The sequence below is a fragment of the Prionailurus bengalensis genome, chromosome A2 (genome assembly GCF_016509475.1).
Source record: "Prionailurus bengalensis isolate Pbe53 chromosome A2, Fcat_Pben_1.1_paternal_pri, whole genome shotgun sequence".
Taxonomy (NCBI): domain Eukaryota; kingdom Metazoa; phylum Chordata; class Mammalia; order Carnivora; family Felidae; genus Prionailurus; species Prionailurus bengalensis.
In genome coordinates this window covers 131,600,541-131,626,178 of record NC_057348.1, presented here as the reverse complement: position 1 = coordinate 131,626,178, position 25,638 = coordinate 131,600,541, and the positions used below count along the sequence as shown (strand labels likewise).

Genomic DNA, 25,638 nt, shown 5'->3' with positions numbered 1-25,638 from the left:
CAACTTCGGCTCAGGTCATGATCTCACGGTCCGTGAGTTCGAGCCCCGCGTCGGGCTCTGTGCTGACAGCTCAGAGCCTGGAGCCTGTTCAGATTCTGTGTCTCCCTCTCTCTCTGCCCCTCCCCTGTTCATGCTCTGTCTCTCTCTGTCTCAAAAATAAATAAATGTTAAAAAAAATTAAAAAAAAAAGAAATTGTGGTTTATATACACAACGGAATACTACTTGGCAATGAGAAAGAATGAAACATGGCCTTTTGTAGCAACGTGGATGGAACTGCAGAGTGTTATGCTAAATGAAATGTCATACAGAGAAAGACAGATACCATATGTTTTCACTCTTATGTGGATTCTGAGAAACTTGACAGAAGACCATGGGGGAGAGGGAGGGGAAGAAAAAAAAAGAGAGGGAGGGAGGCAAACCATAAGAGACTCTTAAAGACTGAGAATAAACTGAAGGTTGATGGGGGTGGGAGGGAGGGGAAAGTGGGTGATGGGCATTGAGGAGGGCACCTGTTGGGATGAGCACTGGGTGTTGTATGGAAACCAATTTGACAATAAATTTCATATTAAAAAAAAAAGAAAAATCTTCCAATATACATCATTATATCACAAGAAACTTAGCTGAAATTTAGTAGACGAAGGAAATAGCGAAGAAAAATCAGAAATAAATAAAAGACACTAGAATAAACAACATAACACTGAAAGTAATGACCAGGTTTTCAAAAACAAATAAACAAAGTTGGCAATGCTTTAACTGCATTAAATAAGAAAAAGGAGAAAGAAGACTCAAAAACCAAAATGAGAAATGAAAGAGAAAACAATCCAATGGATAACCACAGAAATACACAGTATGATAAGAGATTACTATAAACAATATATACTAACAAAGCAGATAACTTAGGAAAATAACAGATAATTCCTAAAAATTCCTAAAAAATATATGATTTAATCACAATTTAGTGCAAACTAATGTCAAACTGTGAAAGTATCTCAAGCTAGTATTCATATAATGTCTCATAGTTATTGGGTATCACTGTGTTTCCCTTAAAAAGCAAATATGTCCTGGGGCATCTGGGTGGCTCAGTCAGTTAAATATCTGACTTTGGCTCAGGTCATGATCTCATGGCTTGTGGGTTCAAGCCCCAGATTGGGCTCTGTGCTGACAGCTCAGAGCCTGGAGACTACTTTAGGATTCTGTGGGTGTGTGTCTCTCTCTCTGCTCCTCCCACGCTAATGCTTTGTGTCCCTCTCTCTCAAAAATAAACATTATTATTTTTTTTTAATTCTTAAAAGAAAATATGTCCCATGTTTCTCTGAGTTTGCTGTGGTGCCTCAGGGCACCTTGGTGCATAGTTTGGCAACCACTGGTATAGCAGTTATGTTCTTTTAGCTCACTGATGTAAACTGAATATGGATAGGGGGATTAATATTGTCTTAAAAAATTTTAGGGGCACCTGGGTGGCTCATTTGGTTAAGTGTCCGACTTCAACTCAGGTCTGATCTCACTGTTTGTGAGTTCAAGCCCTATATCAGGTTCTGTGCTGACAGCTCAGAGCCTGGAGCCTGCTTCGGATTCTATGTCTCCCTCTCTCTCTGACCCTCCTCCACTCATACTCTGTCTGTCTCTCTCCCTCTCAAAAATAAATAAACATTATTTTTTTTTTAATTTTAGAGCACTTCACAATTGGTAAGAACATTTATTACAATCTAATAAGTGGTACCTACAACAATTACTACTTCTAAGTAAGACTTTACTGGAAACCAGCATATTTTAGTGATCAAATGCTGAGCTTTTGCTTCATCTCATTTATGGAAAGATATCCCTCACTGTTCTTTATCCAATGATCCTAGCACTTGGTTCACATACCTACTGTAGTCGTTTTAAAGAGTTGAAGTGTCTTTATGTCTGACTCTACTTATAAGCAGATCAAGGGCAAAGAACACTCTTTTTAGAAAAAAAAATTTTTAACGTTTATTTATTTTTGAGACAGAGAGAGACAGAGCATGAACGGGGGAGGGTCAGAGAGAGGGAGACACAAAATCAGAAACAGGCTCCAGGCTCTGAGATGTCAGCACAGAGCCCAACGCGGGGCTCGAACTCACGGACCGCGAGATCATGACCTGAGCCAAAGTCGGCCGCTTAACCGACTGAGCCACCCAGGCACCCCATAGAACACTCTTGTTCATCTGACATCCCACTGTGCTTGGCATATGCACTTTGCTTGGCATAAAAATATGTTTACTAAACATGCATTGAATGAATCAATGGCCAAATGCAGAATAGTAATCCTCAGGGGTACTAAGTACTGAATCATAAAGAACATAACATATTTAATTATCAAAAACCACTCGATGTTGTAAAGAATCTTTGTGTGAAGAGTTTTTGATCTTAGAATATGAGGTCTGACTTACTGAGACTAGTCATCTGAAAGAAGATCATACCCAGAGAAATGATTTAAGCTTCCAGATTGTAGCACTTAATTTTTTTCTAGAACACTAAAGAAATCAATATGCTTGTCAGGGTGATCTTTATGTGGTCATATCAAGTGTTAGGATCCCTACAAATCTGAGTATTAAGAATTTCATAAAATATAAACTCAGCTCTAGAGAATGTGATAACATGGCTCAATATACTTCTGAGGTAAAAGATATGCTTACTATACTATCTGCCCGCAAACACTTGTTCAACTCAGGTCAAGGAATTTAACTAAGGATTTTTATTCCAGGCATGCTTCAAATTTATAAGGTTTCCCCAGGAATTTTAAGTAGAATGTCTTTGATGCTCATCTAAACTGAGTTTGACATAGTCAATCTTTGATAAATATTTCTTGGTATTATTTAATAATAACTTTTTTGAGTAGATGAGGAACATAAAGCTAAATATTGCTCAATTTATTTAGTTGTAAAAAATCTGTAAGTGAAGTATATCAAAGTGAAGTTTTTTTTTTTTCTTCCTTTTGGAAAACAAATCTGGCACAAAATTGCTAGGAAGTTTTTTAAAATTATTTTTGAACCCAATGGTGATACAACAAAACATTAAACTAAACCAATTTTAATTTTCTTTTTTTTTTTTTAATTTTTTTTCAACGTTTATTTATTTTTGGGACAGAGAGAGACAGAGCATGAACGGGGGAGGGGCAGAGAGAGAGGGAGACACAGAATTGGAAACAGGCTCCAGGCTCCGAGCCATCAGCCCAGAGCCTGACGCGGGGCTCGAACTCCCAGACCGCGAGATCGTGACCTGGCTGAAGTCGGACGCTTAACCGACTGCACCACCCAGGCGCCCCCCAATTTTAATTTTCAACTGAAATGTTTGAGCTCTCACTCGAAACTATTGTCAATAAAATAATGACTCAGTGAGGGAACATAGACGAGAGGATTATGGAAGTGGGAATTTGTATCCTTATTTTATAAGGATACATTGTACACTTCCACACAGTATATAGTCAGAAAATACATGTTGAAAAATATGATAAAGATCAAAGAATAAAAATAATTGATATTGGAAAATAAATCTTCCCACTAGAATCAAAGGTCTATAATAGATTGGAATTTAATGGTATATCTTCTGTCCTATATCCCTAATAACATTAATAAGACTCCTCATTACAGAATTCAGAGAAAGGTTATTTTAGTCACAAACCACAGTAAATGAGCTGTTTTAGAAGTTCTTTTAACTTTCAACTAACAATGCCCAAGTAAGTATAAATAACATCATCATGTATTGTTTCTGGGTACACAGAAATTGCAAAGTTTATACTAGCAAATTGATGTGGTTCTCTAAGTTGCTAAGCATTTTTCACATATCCTGAAAAATGAATAAAGCAATAAAACCAAAACAATGCCTAATATAGACTTAAAGTATAACCATGAAAATAGTATTGTATGGGGTGTTTGTTTATTGTGAGTTAATATTATATTGTCATGAAAATAGTGATTTTCTAAACACTTTAAAATTCTACTGGTATTTTTTTAGTAAAATTCCATTCACTAGGTTCTTCTGCTTGCCACTTTGTTTTGTTTTTAAAACATTCTGGTTTTAAAATATATTCTTTGATTTAAGAATTTTTAGATGAATATGTTGGTATTAATATAATTGTAAGATTCAATATTTGAATCAATAAATATAGGGCTAAAAATTAGTAATTTGGATAGGATAAATGCCTTTATGTTTGCTGGAAAAATTCACTGTTACTTATAAATAATATAATATTGTAGCATACGGTAGCAGATAATGTTAGAGAACCCAAATGTTAGCTTATTGCCTTACATTTCAAAAGGCCTATAATTTCATAAAAATAAAATTCATAATATGATTGACTATCTAGAAAGTCTCTATTGATGACAAGATATTTAGCAATTATTCATGAATCCTGAATCATTAGGTTATAAAGTGACTGGGCAATAAGAATACCCCAGATAAAAGAATCATTCCTTCCCTTATCCTTAGAGCTTCTTTCATTACATAGCTAACTCCCTGGAATGGGCTGGACGTAGAGCTGAGCTAGATTGATTCTGGAAAAGCTGTGAGAACCACAGAGCTCTGACTTCCCCTTAGTGCAGAAAGTCCTTAAAACCCCATAATCACACAATCTTTATAAGTCATCTTAGAAAGCCATAGACCTGATCCTCCAAACTGAGGGATATATTTAGGCATTTCAGGATGTCTCCAGTTGTGGGGATCTGCCAACTACAATTATTCACTTCCAGGACAGAATGAAGAAAAATATCCCTTTGACATGAAGAATGAAGATGTAGTTTATCCCACAAACTATATGGTTGCTACACTCCTAACATAGTAAGAATAGTATGAGTGATTTTAATAGCTAGATCTCATGCCAAGTCTTTGCCGCAGATACTTCTAGAAGAGTGGCACATAATATGCATGATAATCGGGTTTATGGTTCTGCAGCCACAAAGAAGACCATGTCATGTTGGATAGCCAACCAGCTGGATTCCTTCCTCTTTGCCTCATTATAAGACATAATCCTAGTGAATTAAAAATGTTCCCTACATGCTCATGAAAATCACCAATGTGTGTAACAAATTTGCAAGTTTTTACCAAAGGAAAGAAAAATTAATGCTATGTTAGTTACTGTTCTTACTTTTGTTTTTGAAAAGACATTTATCTGAAGAAATGCTATAAACACTGAAGTTACTTCTTAGAAAAATCGACCCTCTCAGACAAAAATATTTTTTAAATACCTTAAAATACCTGAACAATGAGGATAATCTAAAATTAGAGACAACTTTGTGGAGCAGATGACATAAGATAGTTCTTGGAAGATGGGTAGAAATTTGACAGGTGGAGATAAAGAATAAGGATATTCTGGGCTAAGAAACTGACATGGAAAATGCAATATGTTCAGAAAATGACGAGTATACTGCTATGCAAGGAATGTAGGGCATTTGGGGTGGAGGAAGGAATATGTGTGTGTGTGTGTGTGTGTGTGTGTGTGTGTGTGTATATGAACATATGGAATGTTATATACATACTCAATATATATAAATAAAAGAAGCACAAATAAATTAAATACCCAGCTTTTTCAAACTTTCTACACATTTTTTCAGTAAACATTTTTGATACAGAATCATCTGTAACAAATTGAAACACACACTTACTATTGATAGTGTTTGCTCAGATATTTGAAGATGAAACATATAATTACCATGTAATACACAGTGTCAATCTGCACTGAAATAACCAGGTTAGCATCATCACCTTTTCCTCCACTAAGCAAATACCAATACAGCAAAATGACATACTTTTTTAATTGCCTATATTTTTTACAAACTTATTTAAATCTCAATAGCTGATTGCTTTTCTTGAAAAAAAGAAAACATTTCTTAAACAGCTTTTAGAAAATAACTATTGAAAGCCTCAAGTTTCTATAAAAATATTAAATATAAGCAATATATTCTGAAAGACTTAATTTGAATATAATGGACTCTTGTCACTAAAATAAGTGGCCAAACATTGTCTTTACATTTACTTAGACTCCATCATATCTCATTTGTTTCTACTTTTCCTATATTCCTATTTTCTGTCGTTTTCTTTTTTTTTCCTTGTTTTTTTAATTTTTTTTTTTTTATTTTAGAGAGAGAAAGAGATTGCACAGTGGGACAAAATAGCAGAGGAAGGGACAGAGAGAATCCCAAGCAGGCTTCACACTCAGTGCAGAGCCCAACACAAGGCTTGACCCACAACCCTGGGACCACATCCTGAGCTGAAATTAGAGTTGGACACTTGATCGACTGAGCCACCCAAGCACCCCATATTTCCTGTCATTTTCTAATTACTGTTTTTCATATTCCTTCCCATTATTTTTCTTATTTCTTCTTTATGCTAGGTTAAAAAAAACAATGTATGGAAGGAGAAAAAGCACTATTATAATATATAATTTTTAAATGTGATATGTGTACTTTGAAAAACTACATTGGAAAAATCAGAAAAATAAAGAAGAAAATAAAAGCCAATCATTCTCCCACCGCATAGCCATATAGAGACAACCACCGAGAACATCTGACGTATCCTCCTAGAATATTTTTTTGAATGTATGAATGCATGTAATGTTTTACAAAATCAGAATAACATCATATTTTATCTGCTTTTTTAAAGTTTCTTTATTTTGAGACAGAGAGAGAGAGAGCATGAGCAGGGGAAAGGCAGAGAGAAAGGGAAAGGGGATCCCAAGCAGGCTCCGCATGTCAGCACAGAACCTGACAAGGGGCTTGAACCCATGAACCATGAGATCATGACCTGAGCCAAAATCAAGAGCTGGACGCTTAACCGACTTAGCCACCTAGGCACCCCTATTCTGCTTTTTAAACTTGAAAAAATATCAAATGTTTTATCAATATTTAATCACTAAATATTTGTGAAATGAATTTAAATAGTTTAAGCCTTCTGCTTAATAGATATTTATAATTGTTTCTTCTTTTTAATAGGTAATTCCAATTATTCTGTAATAAATCTTTTATAAATATTTTATTAGTTAATTTAACACCTTAAAAAATTGTCCTAAACTTCATCAAATGTTACATACATTTTAAAATGATAGTGATTATTTTATGTTACAAAGAAAATATATTTATCATAAAATAAAATATAAAAGACAAAATAAAATAATAGTCAAAGATAAAAACATAATTTTGCATATTTCCTTTAGGCCTTTTTTACATGCATATTTTATACATATGGTTTGCATACTGCTTTCTTGATTTTACATCATTTTAGGATAGTTTTCCTATAGCTATCTATTACCTAAAAACATGATCAAAGTGGAAAAAAAAAACAGAATTTACTATTACTTATAATTCCTTTAACTTGAGGTACCATTTTTACTGTGATACACATCTTCATAGGCTTTTCTTTCTTTCAATTTGCACAGATTTAGCAATAAAAATTAAAATGCTAGTATACTGTATTCAAAGACTTTTTTCTTCCATCTGTATGTGATCTCATGTGTGACTTTTAATAGCATCTATGTACTAAAATCTCCAAGAGCTATAGTTTCAGAATTCAGAAATGCCTCTGTCCCTCATAAATTTTGAAAGAATATCTCTGAGACATATATAATATATAATTATATACATATAATTTTACAGATATATGAAATAATATATGTGATTATGATATAGAATCAGAAGTTAGTTTTACTGCATTCTAGTAGATTGGTTTCCCAAATTGCTATGAAATTGTATACGCCCAAACACGCAAAAGGACCCCACCTTCCTACATTTTCACCAACATTTGGTATTGAATTCCTTCCTAGCATATTCCAATTCAGCCTGCCTATTTGGCCTGTGCAGAAGTTAGATGACTCTTGGAGAATAAAAGTGAATTATCATAGGTACAATCAGGTGATGGTGACTCAAATTATAGCTATAGTTCCAGATGTGGTTTCATTGCTTAAACAAATTAATATATCCCCTGACACCCGGTATGCAACTATTGATCACGTCAAGGCTTTTTTACTCTTGTTCTAATGGTTTATAAAGATCATCTGAAGGATTTTTCTTTCAGTTGGCAAGGCCAGCAATATACCTTCAATGTGTTACCAAAGAGGTATATAAGCTCATCAGACTTATGTCATGTAGTCCACAGGGAAGAAACTTGATCATCTTTTTCCTCCTTCACTTTCTCCACTATACTGGTCCAAAACATTGATGATATTCGGACCTGGTGAGGAGGAAGGAGCCACTACTCTACATACATTGGCAAGTTACTTGCAGTCCAGAGGGTGAAAATAAAGCCCACAAAAATTTAGGGAGTTAAATTTCAGTGATCATGGAATTTAAGAATAACAGAGACAATATTAAAATTATAAAAGTATATAAAGAAAAAAAGTAGATCGCCTACAAACAAATAAAAGATTGACATCAAATATCTCAATAACACCACTGGAGGCAAAAAGAGTGGTATATTTAAAATACTGATAAAGAAAACTTTATATTCTCAGGCATATAAAGTCTCAGATATTTTGCCACATATAAAGCCACATAAGAATACTCTTGGAAGAAGAAATAAAATAAAAATGACGCAAATCAACATAATGAGTGTACCAAGAAACAGGGTATGTACTAGATGCCTTATAATATTTGTTGAATACAGTATTGAAAGTTTAGATGAGTATAGTACATCAGTGTTTTAATATATTCTATCTATCCTGGAGTCTTTATAGCACTGTTTTAATTATTGTAATATTATAATGTGTTTTAATATAATGAATTGTAACACTATACCTTTTTGTTTTTCTTTAAAAATCTGATTGGGGTACCTGGATGGCTCAGTCGGTTAACTGTCCAACTTCAGCTGAGGTCATGCTCTCCCAGTTCATGAATTCGAGCCCTATGTCAGGCTCTATGCTGACAGCTAAGAGCCTGGAGCCTATTTCAGATTCTGTGTCTCCCTCTCTCTCTTCCCCTCCCCTACTCACACTCTGTCTCTCCCTCTCAAAATTAAAATAAAACATTAAAAAAATTTTTAATCTGATTAACTTCTGTTTGAAATAATGATGGGAAAGCGAATATTGGATTTACCCCTTACATACACACATTCTATGTAACTATGAACTTAAGAAAACATATGAAACAATAGTTTCTAGGCATTACACAATAGGCAGGATAGAACTTAAAAAAAGGGAAACCAACAAAGTGAGATAAACACCATACTCACTTAGGCTCTTTGCCTGGAAACACACTACCTACCATAGCTAAGATATATGGAATGAAAGTAGAGAAGCACTCTTGTTAAACTGAGGAGGCAGAAGTTGGGGTTAGGGCACTTAAAGGAGGTAGAGTTTCCAAGACAGAGTTAAAAAAAAAAATATATATATATATATGTATATATATATATATATGAGATGCACAGATGTGAGACCTGGAAGTCATGGAGATTACTCTTGAGTCTTTCACCAAAGTCTAAGCTGTACACCTACAGAGAAAGATTTCAAAAAGCCTATTAGAAAGCTTCAAAACTAAGAGATGAAAAAAGAGGACACTTGAAGTTTTGCAGTTCTGGGATATACTGGAGTACTGGCTATGTCAGGGTAAAGAGATCTCATTTAACCCTTCAGGCATTCAACTGAGACCCCAGAAATGGAAAAAATAGAAGTAAACATCAAGTACTAGAAATAGGACCACACCCTGAGATTAAAAGAATCAAAACAAAACAAAGAATCAAAACAAAATCAGAATCAAAACAAAACAAAGTTTAAACAAAACATAAAGCTAAGAGTGAGAGATTCAAGAAGATCTAGTAAGTTAACTGCCAAACAGGACAAAATTCAATATTCTTAAAAAGAAACCAATATTATCAAGAATCCCTACATTCTGTCATCCACAACATCCCCCTTATAATCTAAAATTATTGTACCTTCAAAGAAGCAGAAAAACAGAAAACATAATTAGATAAAAAGTAGTCAATAGAAAAAAATACTTGAGATAACCTAGATATTGAAATAATCAAATAATAACTTTAAAATAGCTATTATAAATGTGATTAAAGACATAAGAAATGTATTGATAGAATAAATGAACAGATGAAGTCTTCCAGAAGATAAACTGTAAATATACATAAATAGCCATATAAATTTCTACATGTGAACAACATATGAAATAAAAAAATTCACTGGTTATCTTATCAAAAGTGTGAATATAGAAGAATAAAGGGTCAGTGAAATTTAAAAAAAAATCAATAAAAAAATATCCAAACTAAAGAACAGAGAAAAAAGAAAAAAGATTGAGGGGAAAAAAAACAGCCTAGTTTAACAATATATGGTATAAATCAGTCTAAGAAACATGATTCAAGTCACAAATAAAGAGGAGCGAGAGAGAATTTATGCTTCCAAATGTTGGCCCAAATCAATAAGAGGAAGTACAAGCAGTACATTAAGCAATGTTAGTAGTATTCCTCAGGGTGTCCTCCATTTTTGTCTTGGGAGTACAGACTCATTTTCTTGTAGTGAAGTGGTTGAGTCAACCTACAACCATGGCCACCAGTCTTGACCTGTCTGCTATTTTCATGGACTTTTCCTAGTTTTCAAAGATGCTACATGTTTCCCCTTATTTTCATATTTTGTTGGTCATTGCATTAGCAGTGTGAGAAAGAGATAGTGAAAATCCTGTAATCACACTGACGCTGAATTCAGAAATCTTTGTATCTCTTACCTCAGACTTTTCTTCCTCATTTAAAAGGAAGTAGAAATAATAAAGCCATCAAGTTCACCAGCCAGTGGACAATGCACTTGGCCACGTGCTTGTGGCTAACAAAAAGAGAGTTAGTTCCAAATTAGGATCCAATTATTGATCATATATTATGAAAAGAATGCTATAGGACAAATAGCATTAGGGAATTCAATGTGGAAACTGTCCTGTTAAAATGTTCTGGGTGAGGGGATTTGCATGGACTCTAGAGATGGTCAATGGTGTGAGGATGCAGATGTTACTGTCTACTAGTAATTGCTTCTCATCACAGATGTGTATGGTACATATCTATTCTGAGACATAAGGAGAAGTGAGTACCTTTCAAAGTCTTCCCATCAAGATCTTTGATCGAAGTCTAAGCTTTGCAGCCTATACATTTTAGACATCTTTAGATATGCAATATTTTTCCTCTGAAGTACACTAGGTAGCTTTCAGTCATTTTTAAACAAATAGCCTCTTTCAAACCCTTAGGCTTTGTATTTGTTTTCATTACTGCTTCTACTAAAATATAATACATGCAGGAAAGTGCACAAACCACAAATATACAGCTCAATGAACCTACACACACACACACACACACACACACACATATGTAACCAGCCTCCAGATCAAGGCATTTACTATTACCAGTATTCTAGAACCCCTTCATGCCTTCTTCTAGGTACTATTTTCCACTTTGACTTCTAACATTCTAACATTAGGTTTATCTGCTCTTGAATTTTATGTAAATAGAAGCCTACAGTTTATACTCCATTGAGTCCAAAATTGTTGAGTCTAGTAACTTCTTTTTCTCAGCACTTTATACTATTTATATATAATATTTATATGTATTATATATAATATTTTCTTATTCATTCTACTACAGATAAACATTTGATCCATTTCCCAGTTTTCAGATATAACAATGCTTCTATGAACACTCTTGTGCATGTACTAATAATCATAAGTAGTAAGCATTTCTGTTTAGTATATGATTGTTACATCAGAGAATATGTATATGCTGAGCTTTAATAGATGCTATCAAACAGTTTTATAAAGTGGTTTTACCATTTTCTATTTCTACCAGCTGTGTATGAAATTTGTATCTGCTCTAAATTCTCATCAATACCTGCTGCTGTCAGTCATTTTCATTTTAGCCCTTCTAGTGGATATGTAGTACTAATACACTGTGAGCTTAATTTCTATTTCCTTTATGGCTCACAAATATATTCATCTTTTCATGTGCTTTTTGGCTTCTTGGATATCCTCTTTTGTGAAGGACTTGTTCAAATGTTTGCCTGTTTATTCACATAAGTTATCTATCTGTCCTTAATGAATTTATAGGAGCCCTTTATTCTATATAGGAGTCCCTTGTTAGATGTGTGTTTTAAAAATATCTTCTTCCTATCACTGCACTTTCTCTTTCTTAATGATGTCTTCTGATGAGCATACATTCATAATTTTAACATATTATGTACTTAAAGGAAAAATATAGAAAGATTTACCCTCAAACTGGAAACGTGACAAAGATGCTTATTATCACCATTTCTATTCAACATTGAACTGGACCTTGTAGCCAGTCCATAAAGGTAAGATGAAAACGGAGGGAAGAGGAAGAAGAAAATGAACAGGAGAAAGGAGGGAGGGCAAGGATGGAGAGAGGGAGAGGGAAATAAAAGTTATAAGAATTATAAGAATTAAAAAGAAAAAATAAAAGCTGTTATAATTCAAAGGCAAAAATAATAATGTGCTAGAAGGTCCAAAAGAGTCTGCAAGCTATGAGATAATGGGTGAATTTAACCAGGTCACTGAATGCAAGGTTAATATTTAAAAAGTCAACACTTTTTCTCTCTATATAAGCCATGAGCAATTATAAAATGAAATTTTAAAACAATACTATTTATAAGAGCTTAAACAACAGCAAATAGAAATAAATCTAACACAAAAGATGTGTAAGACCACTATATTGAAAACTACAAAAGGTTATGGACAGAATTTAAAGTACAAAATAAATGGAGGAAAATGCCATGTTCATGCATTTAAAGACACACTATAGAAAGGGCAATTATCACCAATTAAATGAAATCTACAGATTACATTTCAGACACTCCAACTGGAATCTGATAAGTTAATTCTTTAAATTTTTTATTAAAATGCAAAGGACCAAAAATAACCAAGGTAATGTTAAAGGAGAACAAAGCTGGAGGTTGCAAACCTTGAACTTTTCTAGTATAGCAGAATTATATCACTGCTGCATTTATTTTATCAGTGTGTTCCACTTGGCTGAGATAAACTGCCACATGGCCTAAAGCCCTCCAGTTGCTTGAACTGAGTGGTCCTGCCCCTTGTTACTACAAATCTCTGAAGAACTGTTTATCAGAGAGTAGTTGACATCAGGATTATAATGGGGGACCCAACCCTTCAGGAAACTAGACACACCAGGAGCTTTGTTTTAGGCACAAATGCCTTATCTGCTTTTAGTGAGTTTTCCTTTTGCTTTTTTTTTTTTTTCTCTTATAATCTCTAAGCTTTTTGCCTTTCCTCTAGCCTTTTATCTTAATCTTTTAACTCTCCCTTAATACATTTAAATCCAATGGCTGCCAACCTTTTTTTTCTTCCTTTTAAAGCCCAGCTACTTTGTAGCATAATTATTTTCAACCCAAAATTGGGGAATGAGAAGTTTGCTTCCCTGTGGGCTATTCTTTCAGTTACTAGTTCCCACCAAACTCATCTGTAAACAGAACCTTGTGGAGCTGAATGGTAAACAGTTTAATTGAGAAGTCTTATGCTCATTAAGGTGTAAAAATAGAGTGGTTTATTTCTTAATATCTGCAGCCTACTGCATACTACATAACCTCCTCCCTGCTGAGTAATGAGAATTCTAATTATTCCTGTACTTCTCTGGTCAATATTCAATCAATCAATTTAAAGTATTAGCAATACCATAGATGTTCCAATTCCTTTTCTTAACTGCTTTAGTTCACAGATAAGGAAGCTTGGGCTAAGAAATTTGGCCAAGATCTAGTAAATGACACTGTTTGAATGCCAGCAGTATGGCTTTAGAGCCAATAACCCTTATAAAAAGCCCATTGAGAGGAAAAAATTACTTATGTAAGATAGCTCTGAATATACTCAGTACATTCTTCATCAAGGGCTCTTAAACAACATACTATGTTGTGTATGTAGTGAGAGACTACATAAAATCCCTAAATCTGAAGGCAGATTTGGGGTATATACAGTCAATTTTTGATACTTGCAGCAGTTATAGTTTATAATGTCACTGAGAACACAGAATTAGTGAATACTAAATCATTGCTCCTAAGGAAGATGAAGAATTTCTATCCTTGGGAAAACAGTGATAGATTTCTGCAAGCCTGTGGTCACAATTTTTTTGTCAACCAATTAATATATAACCTTGTTTTATGTGTTTCTGTTTTTATTTAATATATATATATATATATATGTGTATATATATATATATATTATTAATTCATTAACACTGAACTAATGACCAACATCACTATAACTTATGCCTATATTAAGTGTATCTAATACACATTTTCTGCATATCATGTATCACTGCCTTCTTATGCTTAGAAAAGCAGTTCAGCACTATGCTTGGGACCATTTTAAACAGTGAAACCACAAAAAAAAAAGCAAAAAAAAAAAGTGAAAAACATGACCTTGAATATACTGTGACACTGATACTTGTTTGCAGTATGAAACCTGAAATAAGAAAGCAAAGCTTGGTTTTACTAACTTCAGCTGTGAATGTGTACATCAGGCAATCCAGATTTTTCATTGCTTTGCATGGGCACATACCTGAGAATGACCAGGAAAGGACCTGAAATGCTGACTTTGGGGTCACAAATTCTTCTACTGAGTAAGCAAAACCATAAATTTGGAATTTGTGAATAATGATGCCCTATATATTATTTTCTAGGAAGATGCTTAGCTATGACCAGATCCTCAAAAACAGTCTGTAACCTCTTAGAATAACCAAAGAAAGAATGAAGACACAGAATAATTTAAAGTTTATCTCTGACTCAAACCCCAACAAATTGAGACCGACACTGAACAATGTGGTATTTGCCCATTGTATGGTTGTTTCTACTGCATTTTGGTGGACATCAATGATTCATGCTGAAGCCTGAGGAACCACCTTAGTAAATACATGCTGAAACTCATTAGGAAGGAAGGAAGGAAGGAAGGAAGGAAGGAAGGAAGGAAGGAAGGAAGGAAGGAAGAAAGAAAGTCCAAATGATCCAGTGACCAAATGACCTAGTATATTAATGTTACTAATTGAGCCTAAATTTGATCAACAGAACATTTGTCTTCATTGCAACAAAAATGATGAGAGATGTTATTCTCAGTGTTGTATAGCATCATCTTTGAAAGTAAACATATAGGAAGTTCTCTGATGTCAGGATAGGGATAAGTATTTTTATCTGAAGCACCTGGTTTGTTTTCATCTCAGGAGCACTATAAATCTTATCGTGATTTTGTTTCCCTGTTCACTGCTAGAAAGCTTAGCCAAATTTATAGCTCAACATCAGCGTAGTACATATGTACATTACCCTTTTAATTTTATCTTTCCAAACAGTATTTTATTCATGTTCTAATTTTTTCACTTTCTTTCCATATTTTTATATTTTCTTTCATTGCACCTTAAATCACTTCTTAAATAATAAGTTTACATAAATAATAAATGCTGAACATATAATTTTTTATTTATAATCTTTTCAAAAAATTCCAATGGAAAATGAGAAGCACCAGTAAAAATGTAGATAATTTCTGCCCCCCCCCCAAAAAAGACAAGAGTTATTTTTCCCCAAAAGTCCTTTCTATACCCTATCGCAGCTCCTTTCAAACTGTGGTCTCTGGACGAGCAACATCAGTTTAAACCCGAAATGTTAAGAAATGCTAATGCTTAGGCATCACTCCAGACCTTCTAAATTAGAAACTCTGAGCAAGGGGACAGCAATGTGGGTTTCAACAAGCCATCCAGGTGATGAGGATGCACACTCCACACTGCTCGACAGGAAATTGTGTCACGTGAAACCCACTTATACTCTCTTTTGCCATAAAGATGGGCTTATAACCTTACACTTCTCAAAGATAACTGTACTGGAATCCTACAGGAAGATTTTTATAATCACGAGGGATTAGGACCAATTTATGGGTATGTTTTATACCTCTCTACATGTCCTGATAAGCAAATGTGACAACGATTCTCTAAGTCTAAAGACAGGTTCAGTCATGAAATCAGTGATTACTCCTCACATCTTGGAGCATTTCAGGCTAAATCTTGTTCCAAGAAGTTCAAACTAGTATATTGCTACAGTATCATTTTGAGAAATCAGTAAACTGGGTTCCTGTCTTACTGTGTACACAAAAATAAATATCAGATTAAGTCCAAGATTTAAATGTTTAAAATGTCAGTCTGTAAAAATACTAGAAGAAAATGCAGATTAAATTCTGCAAAATCTTGAGGTGAAAAAGACTTTAGAATAACCATGACCTAAGCCCAGAAGCAAGAGCAGGAGGATGGACAAGTTTTTCCACATAAAAATTGGTATAGGATGACATCGTTAAATTCAAGTAGGTAGATTATTTCCTGTGCTCCCTTTGCACTACTGTGTCAATCTAAGCATCAATCTTGATTGACGCAAAGAGGAAAGACAACCTTAGGGTAGTCAAAGAGAATTGTGTCAATTTCTTGGCCTTTGTATGGACCAGTTTGAAGACAAAAAAATATGGAGAACAATAAGTCAATTTTTGTTTTCCCAAAATAAAATAAAAATTCTCTGAAGGGTAGGAGAAAGAAGGTTAGAAAAGACCTGTACCTCGCTTCCTATCTGGAAGTCTGAGCAGGAGAGTTCTTCACAAGAGTCCTAGTTGGCATCATCACAGTAGAGTAGGAGCAACTGGGATGCCTGTATGGAGAAGCTGAGGCAATCCCACCAACTTTTTGTAGCCCCGGAGAGTAAAAGCCCCTGAAAAGTATATAGCTGTAAATTCCTAGAGTGAGCTATGGGACCTGAAGAGGTCTCACAGTTGTAACAAGAGGAAACACCAGCAGATGGCAGCATGGACTATACTGTACAACTGGGGACCACAGCCATTTTAGTGAAGCCAACCATCAATAGGTGTTAATAGCCATCACAAAAGATGCAAACATGAACAGAACCCAACTGAGGGACTAATCACATTCTGCCAACACCATGACCCTCTAGAAGATTCCCAGAATTTATATGCCTCTTTAGGGACAAACAGGTAAAGGAGTGAAGTCCTGAGTTGCCATAATTTAAACTTGAAGTAACTGGATTTATACAAGTGAATAAAATCCACCTGTTATCCCGTGGAACAAGAGGGGTGCAGAGGGGTTACTGGAAAGGTAAATATTCAAAAACAAAGGAAAATATTACTATATTTTTATTTTTTGCACTCATGAGTATAGCTTAAGAAAATTATACATTGGAAATTTCTGCATGGCAAAAAAAAAAATTGTAAACAAAGTCAAAAGATAAGTGATCAAGTAAGAGCAAATAAGGAACTTATTTGCCAAACAAGGGGCTAATTTCCTTGATATACAAAGAACACTTAGTACCAAGAAAAAGTTCATTTTTATTAGACAAAGAGAACTATACAATAACAACTGCAATTCATTCACCTGAAATGTGCACCCCTTACTGGAATTTTATGATGGGATAAAAAGAGGGGGGAAATGTGGTAAAAAATTAAACCTTGAATAAAGAAAAACTTACAATTAACTGACATATTCATTATTGAAAATGAGTTTATTGGATGATTTGAATCTATGATATATTAGTTAAAATCTAGATAGTCAATCATTCTTGCTTTTACCATATTGCAATGTCACAGGATCCACATTATCAGCTGCCCTTTCTTTCCACAGGCCCCTAGGAACTCTGAATATAGATCACTCACTGTTCTCAGGAATTTCCTCTCTAGTAAGGCTGACTATAAAGCCAGACCCATTCTAACTAGCCCTCCTTCACTTTTCTCCCCATGTATAAACAATCCTATGTTAATGTTAAAGGCTTACCTTCAAATTAATTGTGGGAAGCAGACAAAAACTAACATAAAGAGAACAGAACTATCAAAGCCACTACTCCATATTCCAGGCTTCAGGGCACCATTTCTAAGTGAGTATTTTCAACGTAGGATAATTACTACATATGAAAAAAAGTTTGTTTTAGTGTATGTGGTGGCTTTCTTACGTATATAGTAAACTTGGAAATTATAGAGAGGTAGAAGAAAGAAAAAGTGTCACTTGTAGTTCTCCCATGTAACATCACTACAGTCAACATTTTGCTTCATTTTCTCTAGCCTACAGCACCTCATTTTTAAAAAATATATGTTACCCATTTTTATAATTTACATTTTTACATAACAACAAAGGTCTTTCCAGAGAACTTTAAACTTTCCTCAAGTATCCTCTTTAATGATGCAGAATGGATAATTTACTTGAATATTCTTCACTCTTATGGCAGGTTATTTCTAGTTCTGACTTGCTGAAAGTATTGCAGAAATTGATACTTTTGTAACAGATTTGAGCATTTTTTTTTTCTGGAACTGAAAGTTCTTCAGGAGAATTGCCCAACGGAGGAATTGTTAGATTAGAAGCATGTACATTTTTAAAGCTCTTGATTTATTCTGCAAAACTTTCTTTCCTCAAGTGTTCAACCTATCTGTCACTGAAAATGCACAAGAGTATTGGCAGTTCGATGTCACTCTCAGTCGCACTGGGCGTCTCCTTTTGTTTTAATATTTTGGTAAGTTAAATGGTATCTAGTTATTGTTTTATTTTAATTGATATATCTTTCTTGAATTTGCTTGTCATTTGTATGAAATATTTGCAACCTCTCCTTTTCCCCCCAATGTGACCCTATGCTCAGCCAAACCCATTCGGTTAAATATTTATGTAACAAGTATTATGTGTCAGGCATTGTGATATATATTGGAAACACATTAATGAAACTAATTTGTAGCTCTCTAATTTGCAGCTCTCTCAGCATGTGACACCTTTACTTGTTCTGGGCCTTTGCACTTGTTATTGTTGTTACCTGGAATGTTCCTTCTTCTCTGGATAACTCCCACTTGCCTGTTGGATCTCAGCCTAGGTGTATTTAGAAATTCAGCGTACATGTGTTCCCTATGTCTGCCCATCCTTTTCATGTGTAGGCATTATCACTCTGAACTATAATTTCATATTTACGCTGTACCTTCCACTGGGTTGGCAGCTCCTTGAGAACAGACAGTGTTTCATGCTTATATTTGCATACACACTATTTAAAATTGTTGGGTATATAGTAAACAACTAATGAACAAACAAATACATTTCAGTGTTGAGTAGATGGATTACTAGTCATGCAATTTGTTCATTTTAACTCAGTGTCTTCATGTGTATGAGTGTGTGTGTGTGTTTCTAGTTCATTTTCCCTTCTACTTAATTTTTTGGGGAAGTATTAATTTTATATATTTTGGTAGAATCTACCCAGTATATCTCTTTTTTCCTTACCATGTTTAATTATAAATTCAACAGATGTTTCTGTTTAAAACTTCAAATAGCACACAAGGATCCAAAGTACAAGGTAGACACTCTCTCACCCTCCATGTGATTAATATAAAGTTTTTTGTGTATTTTCCCAAAGACTTTCAATGTATATATACAAAAATGTTTATGTGTTCCTTGTTTCTTTAAATAAGTGAGAGAGTACTATGAATATTGTGTTCTGAAACTTGCTTTTTGTTCCTTAATCTTGGTCATATAAATTTATGAATGGTATGTTTTGGTCATGGTAAGACATTTGTACTCATTATTTAGAACATTAGATACTATTTAATAAACTTACCATAATTTATCCAGTTATCCATCAATATTTAACAGGTATACATTTTTTCTCATTAATTTACATATAATACTTAAAGAATTACCCTTTCCTTACCTATATTAATCTATTCTATTTTTATCTTATTTTAATTTTTTCATATAATCATAAATCTTTTTCATGGGATGAAGATAGTCCTATTTTGCCTAACATCCCAGCCACCATCAGCATGTTCAAAGACTTTGCCCCTATTATGTCTTTTCTCTTTTGCATCATTAATTCTTCCTTCTTTTATGGATCATTCCCACCACCACCACCACCAACAACAAAAATCATGCTATAATAATTCTTTTCTTTAAAAAAGAGAAAGATATAAATTTATCCACCACTCACTGGTTGCTCCTTTTTATTGCAAATCTAGTCAATATAGTTGTTACTGTTCATTTTCTACCTCCAATTTTCTTTTGAACCCACTCTGATAAGATGCTCATTCATACTACTCCACCAAACCTATCCTGGTCAAATCCACCCATCACCTCTATATTAACAAATCCAATTTTATGTATGCATTTATTTGAGAATGAATCTCTCTCTTTAAAAAACATTTCCTCCCACTCTGCGTCGCACCCCGAGCCGCCACCATGGCCGCCTATAAGCTGGTGCTGATCAGGCACGGCGAGAGCGCTTGGAACCTGGAGAACCACTTCAGCGGCTGGTACGTCGCCGACTTGAGCCCTGCCAGGCACGAGGAGGCGAAGCGCGGCGGGCAGGCGCTGCGAGATGCTGGCTATGAGTTTGACATCTGCTTCACCTCCGTGCAGAAGAGAGCAATTCGGACTCTCTGGACAGTGCTGGATGCCATTGACCAAATGTGGCTGCCTGTAGTGAGGACTTGGCGCCTCAATGAGCGGCACTATGGGGGTCTGACTGTCCTTAATAAAGCAGAAACTGCTGCCAAGCATGGTGAGGCCCAAGTAAAGATCTGGAGGCGCTCCTATGATGTCCCGCCACCTCCGATGGAACGCGACCATCCCTTCTACAGCAACATCAGTAAGGATCGCAGGTATGCAGACCTCACTGAAGATCAGCTACCCTCCTGTGAGAGTCTGAAGGACACAATTGCCAGAGCTCTGCCCTTTTGGAATGAAGAAATAGTTCCCCAGATCAAGGAGGGGAAATGGGTCCTGATTGCAGCCCACGGCAACAGCCTTCGGGGCATTGTCAAGCATCTGGAGGGTCTTTCTGAAGAGGCTATCATGGAGCTGAACCTGCCAACAGGTATTCCCATGGTATATGAATTGGACAAGAACTTGAAGCCCATCAAGCCCATGCAGTTCCTGGGAGATGAAGAGACCGTGCGTAAAGCCATGGAAGCTGTGGCTACCCAGGGCAAGGCCAAAAAGTGAAGGCGAGCAGGCAGACTACTTTTCCAAGGACACCCTCCCTACCCATCCCGTTCCTCCACATTTCTTCCCTGCACATGTCACACTGACCACATCTGTAGGCATCTTAAGTTTTAGCTGCAGATGGGGACCAGTGGCTCCTAATTTTGTTTAGCCATTTGTCTCTTGCACCCACTCTCTTCATATAGTCTAGTCAGAATGGCACTTCTGGGGCATGAGTCTTCAGTCCCAAGCTGAGGGAAGACTTTTACCCAGAAGTAGAGAGTTAGTAACTCTGGTGTTTTTGCTACTGTTTATTGAGTTGGGGATAGGAAGGAACCATGCTAAGATGTGACCAATGAGAAGTAAGAGAGCCTATTTGTGTTCCCAGGAGCCAGTCCTGTACTATTCTGTAGTCAGGTGACTGTCTGGGGGGGCTCCAGTCATTCCAGTGAAAGAATCATTTCCCCTCTGACCCCAGAAGAGTTGGCTCCAGAAGACTGGGATCAATTTAAATGTTTTGTGTTGCATCTACTTTTACAAAAAGAAAAAAAAAAGTATATATATATATATATATGTGTGTGTGTGTGTGTGTGTGTGTATATATATATATACACACACACATATATAAAATAATACAAACCAAAAACCCTTCTGGGGTTTCTAGTTGCGGTTGAAATATTCCCACATGCAGTCATCCCAAAATAAGCCATTCCTCACACCAACGTGGGAGAAGCCCCTTGACTTCTGAGGCCTAGGAGTTTATCCTGCTGTGTGTTTTAGAATCCCTCCCCTGCCTTAATGTTTTATGGCAGTGAAATGCCTCTTGATCACGTCCAAGCGTGTCTTTTACTGTATATGTTTCTGATCATGTTCCAGTTGCTTGGTCCTGCCACCTGGGCCCAGTACTCATTTTGAGCGTAACTATACTAAATCTTTTTTCCAGATCAGTATAATAAAGGAGTGATGTGCAATAAAAAATAAATAAATAAATAAATAATAAATAAATAAATAAAAAATAAAAAACATTTCCTGCTATAAATATCGGGGTGCATGTATCCCTTCAAGTCAGTATTTTGTATCTTTTGGGTAAATACAGAGTAGTGCAATTGCTGGATCCTAGGGTAGTTCTATTTTTAACTTTCTGAGGAAACTCCATACTGTTTTCCAGAGTGGTTGCAACAGTTTTCATTCCTACCAGCAATGCTAAAGTGTTCCCCTTTCTCTGCATCCTTGCAAACACTTATTGTTTCTTGTGTTGTTAATTTTAGATGTTGAACATCTCTCTTCATGTGTGTTAGCCATCTGCATATCTTTTAGTTTTGTTGATTGCTTCCATGGCTGTGTGGAAGCTTTTTATCTTGATGAGTTTCCAATAGTTCATTTTTGCTTTTGTTTCCCTTGCCTCCAGAGATGTATCTAGTAAGAAGTTGCTACTATAGATGTCAAAGAGGTTGTCACCTGTGTTCTGATTTTGATGGTTTCTTGTCTCATATTTAGGTCTTTCATTCATTTTTAATTCACTTTTGTGTACGGTGTAAGAAAGTCTATGGTCCAGTTTCATTCTTTTGCATGCTGCTGTCCAGTTTCCCTAACAGCATTTGTTGAAGAGTGTCTGTTTCCCACTGGATATTCTTTCCTGCTTTGCCAAAGATTAATTGACCATAAAATAGTGGGTTTATTTCTGGATTTTCTATTCTATTATACCAACTTTTTATTCTTTCAAAGTACCTTTAGAAACATTTTGTCAACATGGAAAATATTCATTGGAATTTTCATCAAAACTATAATTGATTTGGGAATGATTGATACCTTAAAGCTATTTATTCTTCTTAGTATAAGCATCTTTTTATTAAAAAACCATATAGTTATAGAGTGTTATAGTTCTCTTCATATAAGCTTCACATATTTTTCTAACATTAAGGTTATTCTTTTGTAGTTTATGTCTTCATTGGAGTTGAAAATGAGATTTCCACATTATATATTTTTTACTTAATTGTATGTAGGTATGCATGTATTTATAGTGGTGGAATATACAAAGGCTATTGATTTTGCATTTAAAAAAATACTCAGTTATGTTATCTTCATACCCTGAGCTAAAGTCAACCAAAGGAAATACAGTTTAGTCATGAAATATATATTTCACAGTTGAAGCCTATTTTAAAATCAACTTTCTGATGACAAAATAACAATGGTAACCTCTGCAGTTTAGCAAATGTAACAAAACAGAATTCAGTTTTGGAGCTTTATATATTTTTTTCTTAAGATGTTACATAATTAAACAGGATTGGACTGCTCTTTTATACCATAAAAGAAGTTCATATTCATAGTCTAAATGACTATTTTCTGGATTATCTGAAGAGTCTTTCTCACATTTCCCCCTTCTCTCCTTCTCTACCTAAATATTGGTTACCCTCTCTCCTAATGATTCTGCAGCCTGATTTACTCTCCATGATTCCAAACTAAAGCCACTGTACCTGGGGGTAAGTGTGCTAGAAGTGAGTGGAGGTTAGGAGTTGTGGAAAAACAGTAGGTGCTTTTTGGTAGGTTCATCTTCTCTCTGATTCTTCTTCAGTGAAAGGATAATCTAGGCTTGACTGTTACTAAGGACGTCCCTTCCAATGATAAATGTTATTTATTTACATGGAAAAATATATCTTTACATTTGTTTTCCAACATTTAAATAAATCATACTTTCACAACGATGTAGAGATAAGGGGCCAGCACAGCCCTCAGCAGCAACACCAACTTAACCCACTGGCATTCATTAAGACACATGAGTTTAAGCCACAGCAATAGTTGTAATCTTGTGACAATAACAACAATAACATCAACAACAACAACAAAAACAAAAACACATCAGATGAAATACATTAACTAAACTAACCATGCATTAAACATCTCTTAATCTCAGTTCAGTTTTACTAAACAAACCAAGAGTAACTAGCTTAGTCCCCTTTAAGAAAACAAAGCAGCAAAATTTCAATGTGCTAGGTCAATCAGTTACTATGTGCTTTTTATTCATGACTACCACATCATCATTATGGTGTGTGTGTGTGTGTGTGTGTGTGTGTGTGTGTGTGTGTGAGATTGAGAGAGAGAGAGAGATACACATAGGAAAGGGTAATTTGAAGGAAAGACCTGGGAGACATCATCAATCATCAATTTATTTTTAAACATTATTAAGATAAATTTAATCTCAAGATATAATAGATTCATCAATCCAATGTTCCATTGCTTGCATGCTGCCTCTACAGGGAGATTTTCCTTATAATTACCCCAAGGGTAAAGAAAGAAATACCAGAGGAGCTGTGACTAAAGCAGAAGTCGAATTATTACTCTGCATTGTCTTCCTCACATAAAGAGGCTATCATAGCCTTAATTATGTCCTCCATTAATATACTGAAGCCATACCCTACCCCCCCCCATGTGGCTGTATTTGGAGATACCTCCTTTAGGAAGGTAATCAAGGTTAAATGAAGTTAGGAAAGCTGGGCTCTAGTCCAACTGCATTGGTGCTCTTATGAGAAGGGCAAGAGACACCAGAAATGGATCTCATTGTCTCTCTCTCTCTCTCTCTCTCTCTCTCTCTCTCTCTCTCTGGATCTCATTCTCTTTCTCTCTCCCTCCCTCCATATGAGTACAAAGGAAAAGCCATGTGAGCACATAGCAAGAAGGCAACTGTCTAAAAGTGAAGAAGAGGGCTCTCACCAGAAATGAAATTTACTGGCACCCTAATCATGGACAGAACTGTTAGAAAATAAATGTCTGCTGTTTAAGCTGCCCAGTATGTGGTGTTTTTATGGCAGCTTGAGCTAACTAATACAGAAGTTCATCATCTTTTAATTGTTTATTCTCCTACAGTCTCTGAACTTCACCTGCAGTGTCCTACCATCATCCATCAGTTAACTTCAGTGTCCTCCCAAGGTGAAGAACTGAGAGATTTAGACACTGTTCATGTTTCTGTCTGTGATGTATTTGTAAATGTGTTTTATTGATTTATACAACATGTGGCTTATTATTTTCTGCTGGCCATTAAAACATACCTAGTTTTGGATCCATGTTTTCTGGTTTTGCCTCTGGTCGTGCTGCTTCCACTGTTGTCAGAGGTGTCAAATGCAAGTTGGACTGTAAATGTGTATTTATTTTTCTCACTGGGATTGTAACTGGAAGGCTATAACATCACAGATTAATCAAACTCCCCTTTTGGATCAATATGGTGCCAGGTTCTTCACTTTAAAACATGCATTTGGTCCGTCAGATTGCCAAGTTTTAGGGTGATGGTGACAATCTTGACGAAGGGACCTTGGAATTTGATCTTTCACTGTGGTTTGATGCTCAGGACATGGTCCATCTTTACCATATTAATCCACAGCAGTAGCATCACTGGCTGGGAGACTCCTGAGAGACCACATTTGATGCTACTGCTGCTGCTAATAATAATGCCTGTGTTCCTGGGTCATTTATGAGGTGAGAGGAGGGGGCTGTGTATTCATCTTGCATCAATACATTTCATTTTACTTTCTTGTTAATTCTCATAGTTCTCCACTTCATCCTTTTCTGTGTTTCTCTGTATATAATTATACCATATGCAAATAAAGATAATTTTGCATTTCCCTTATAATAATGATACATCTTATTTTGGTTCCATGTCTTATGGCTTTGATTAGCACTTCCAGAAGAATTAGATAACAATGAAAATAACAACATTTTTG

At 35.3% G+C, this 25,638-nt stretch overlaps 1 protein-coding gene across 1 annotated transcript; it reads left to right on the top strand.

Annotated features, from left to right (window-relative positions):
• Positions 1–20,156: 20,156 nt before the first annotated feature.
• On the top strand, positions 20,157–21,561 carry LOC122488125 (phosphoglycerate mutase 1-like). Its single transcript, XM_043589306.1, has one exon. It carries the CDS (start codon positions 20,183–20,185, stop codon positions 20,945–20,947), a length of 765 nt encoding a protein of 254 aa, XP_043445241.1. The 5' UTR covers positions 20,157–20,182; the 3' UTR covers positions 20,948–21,561.
• The last annotated feature ends 4,077 nt before the right edge of the window (positions 21,562–25,638 follow it).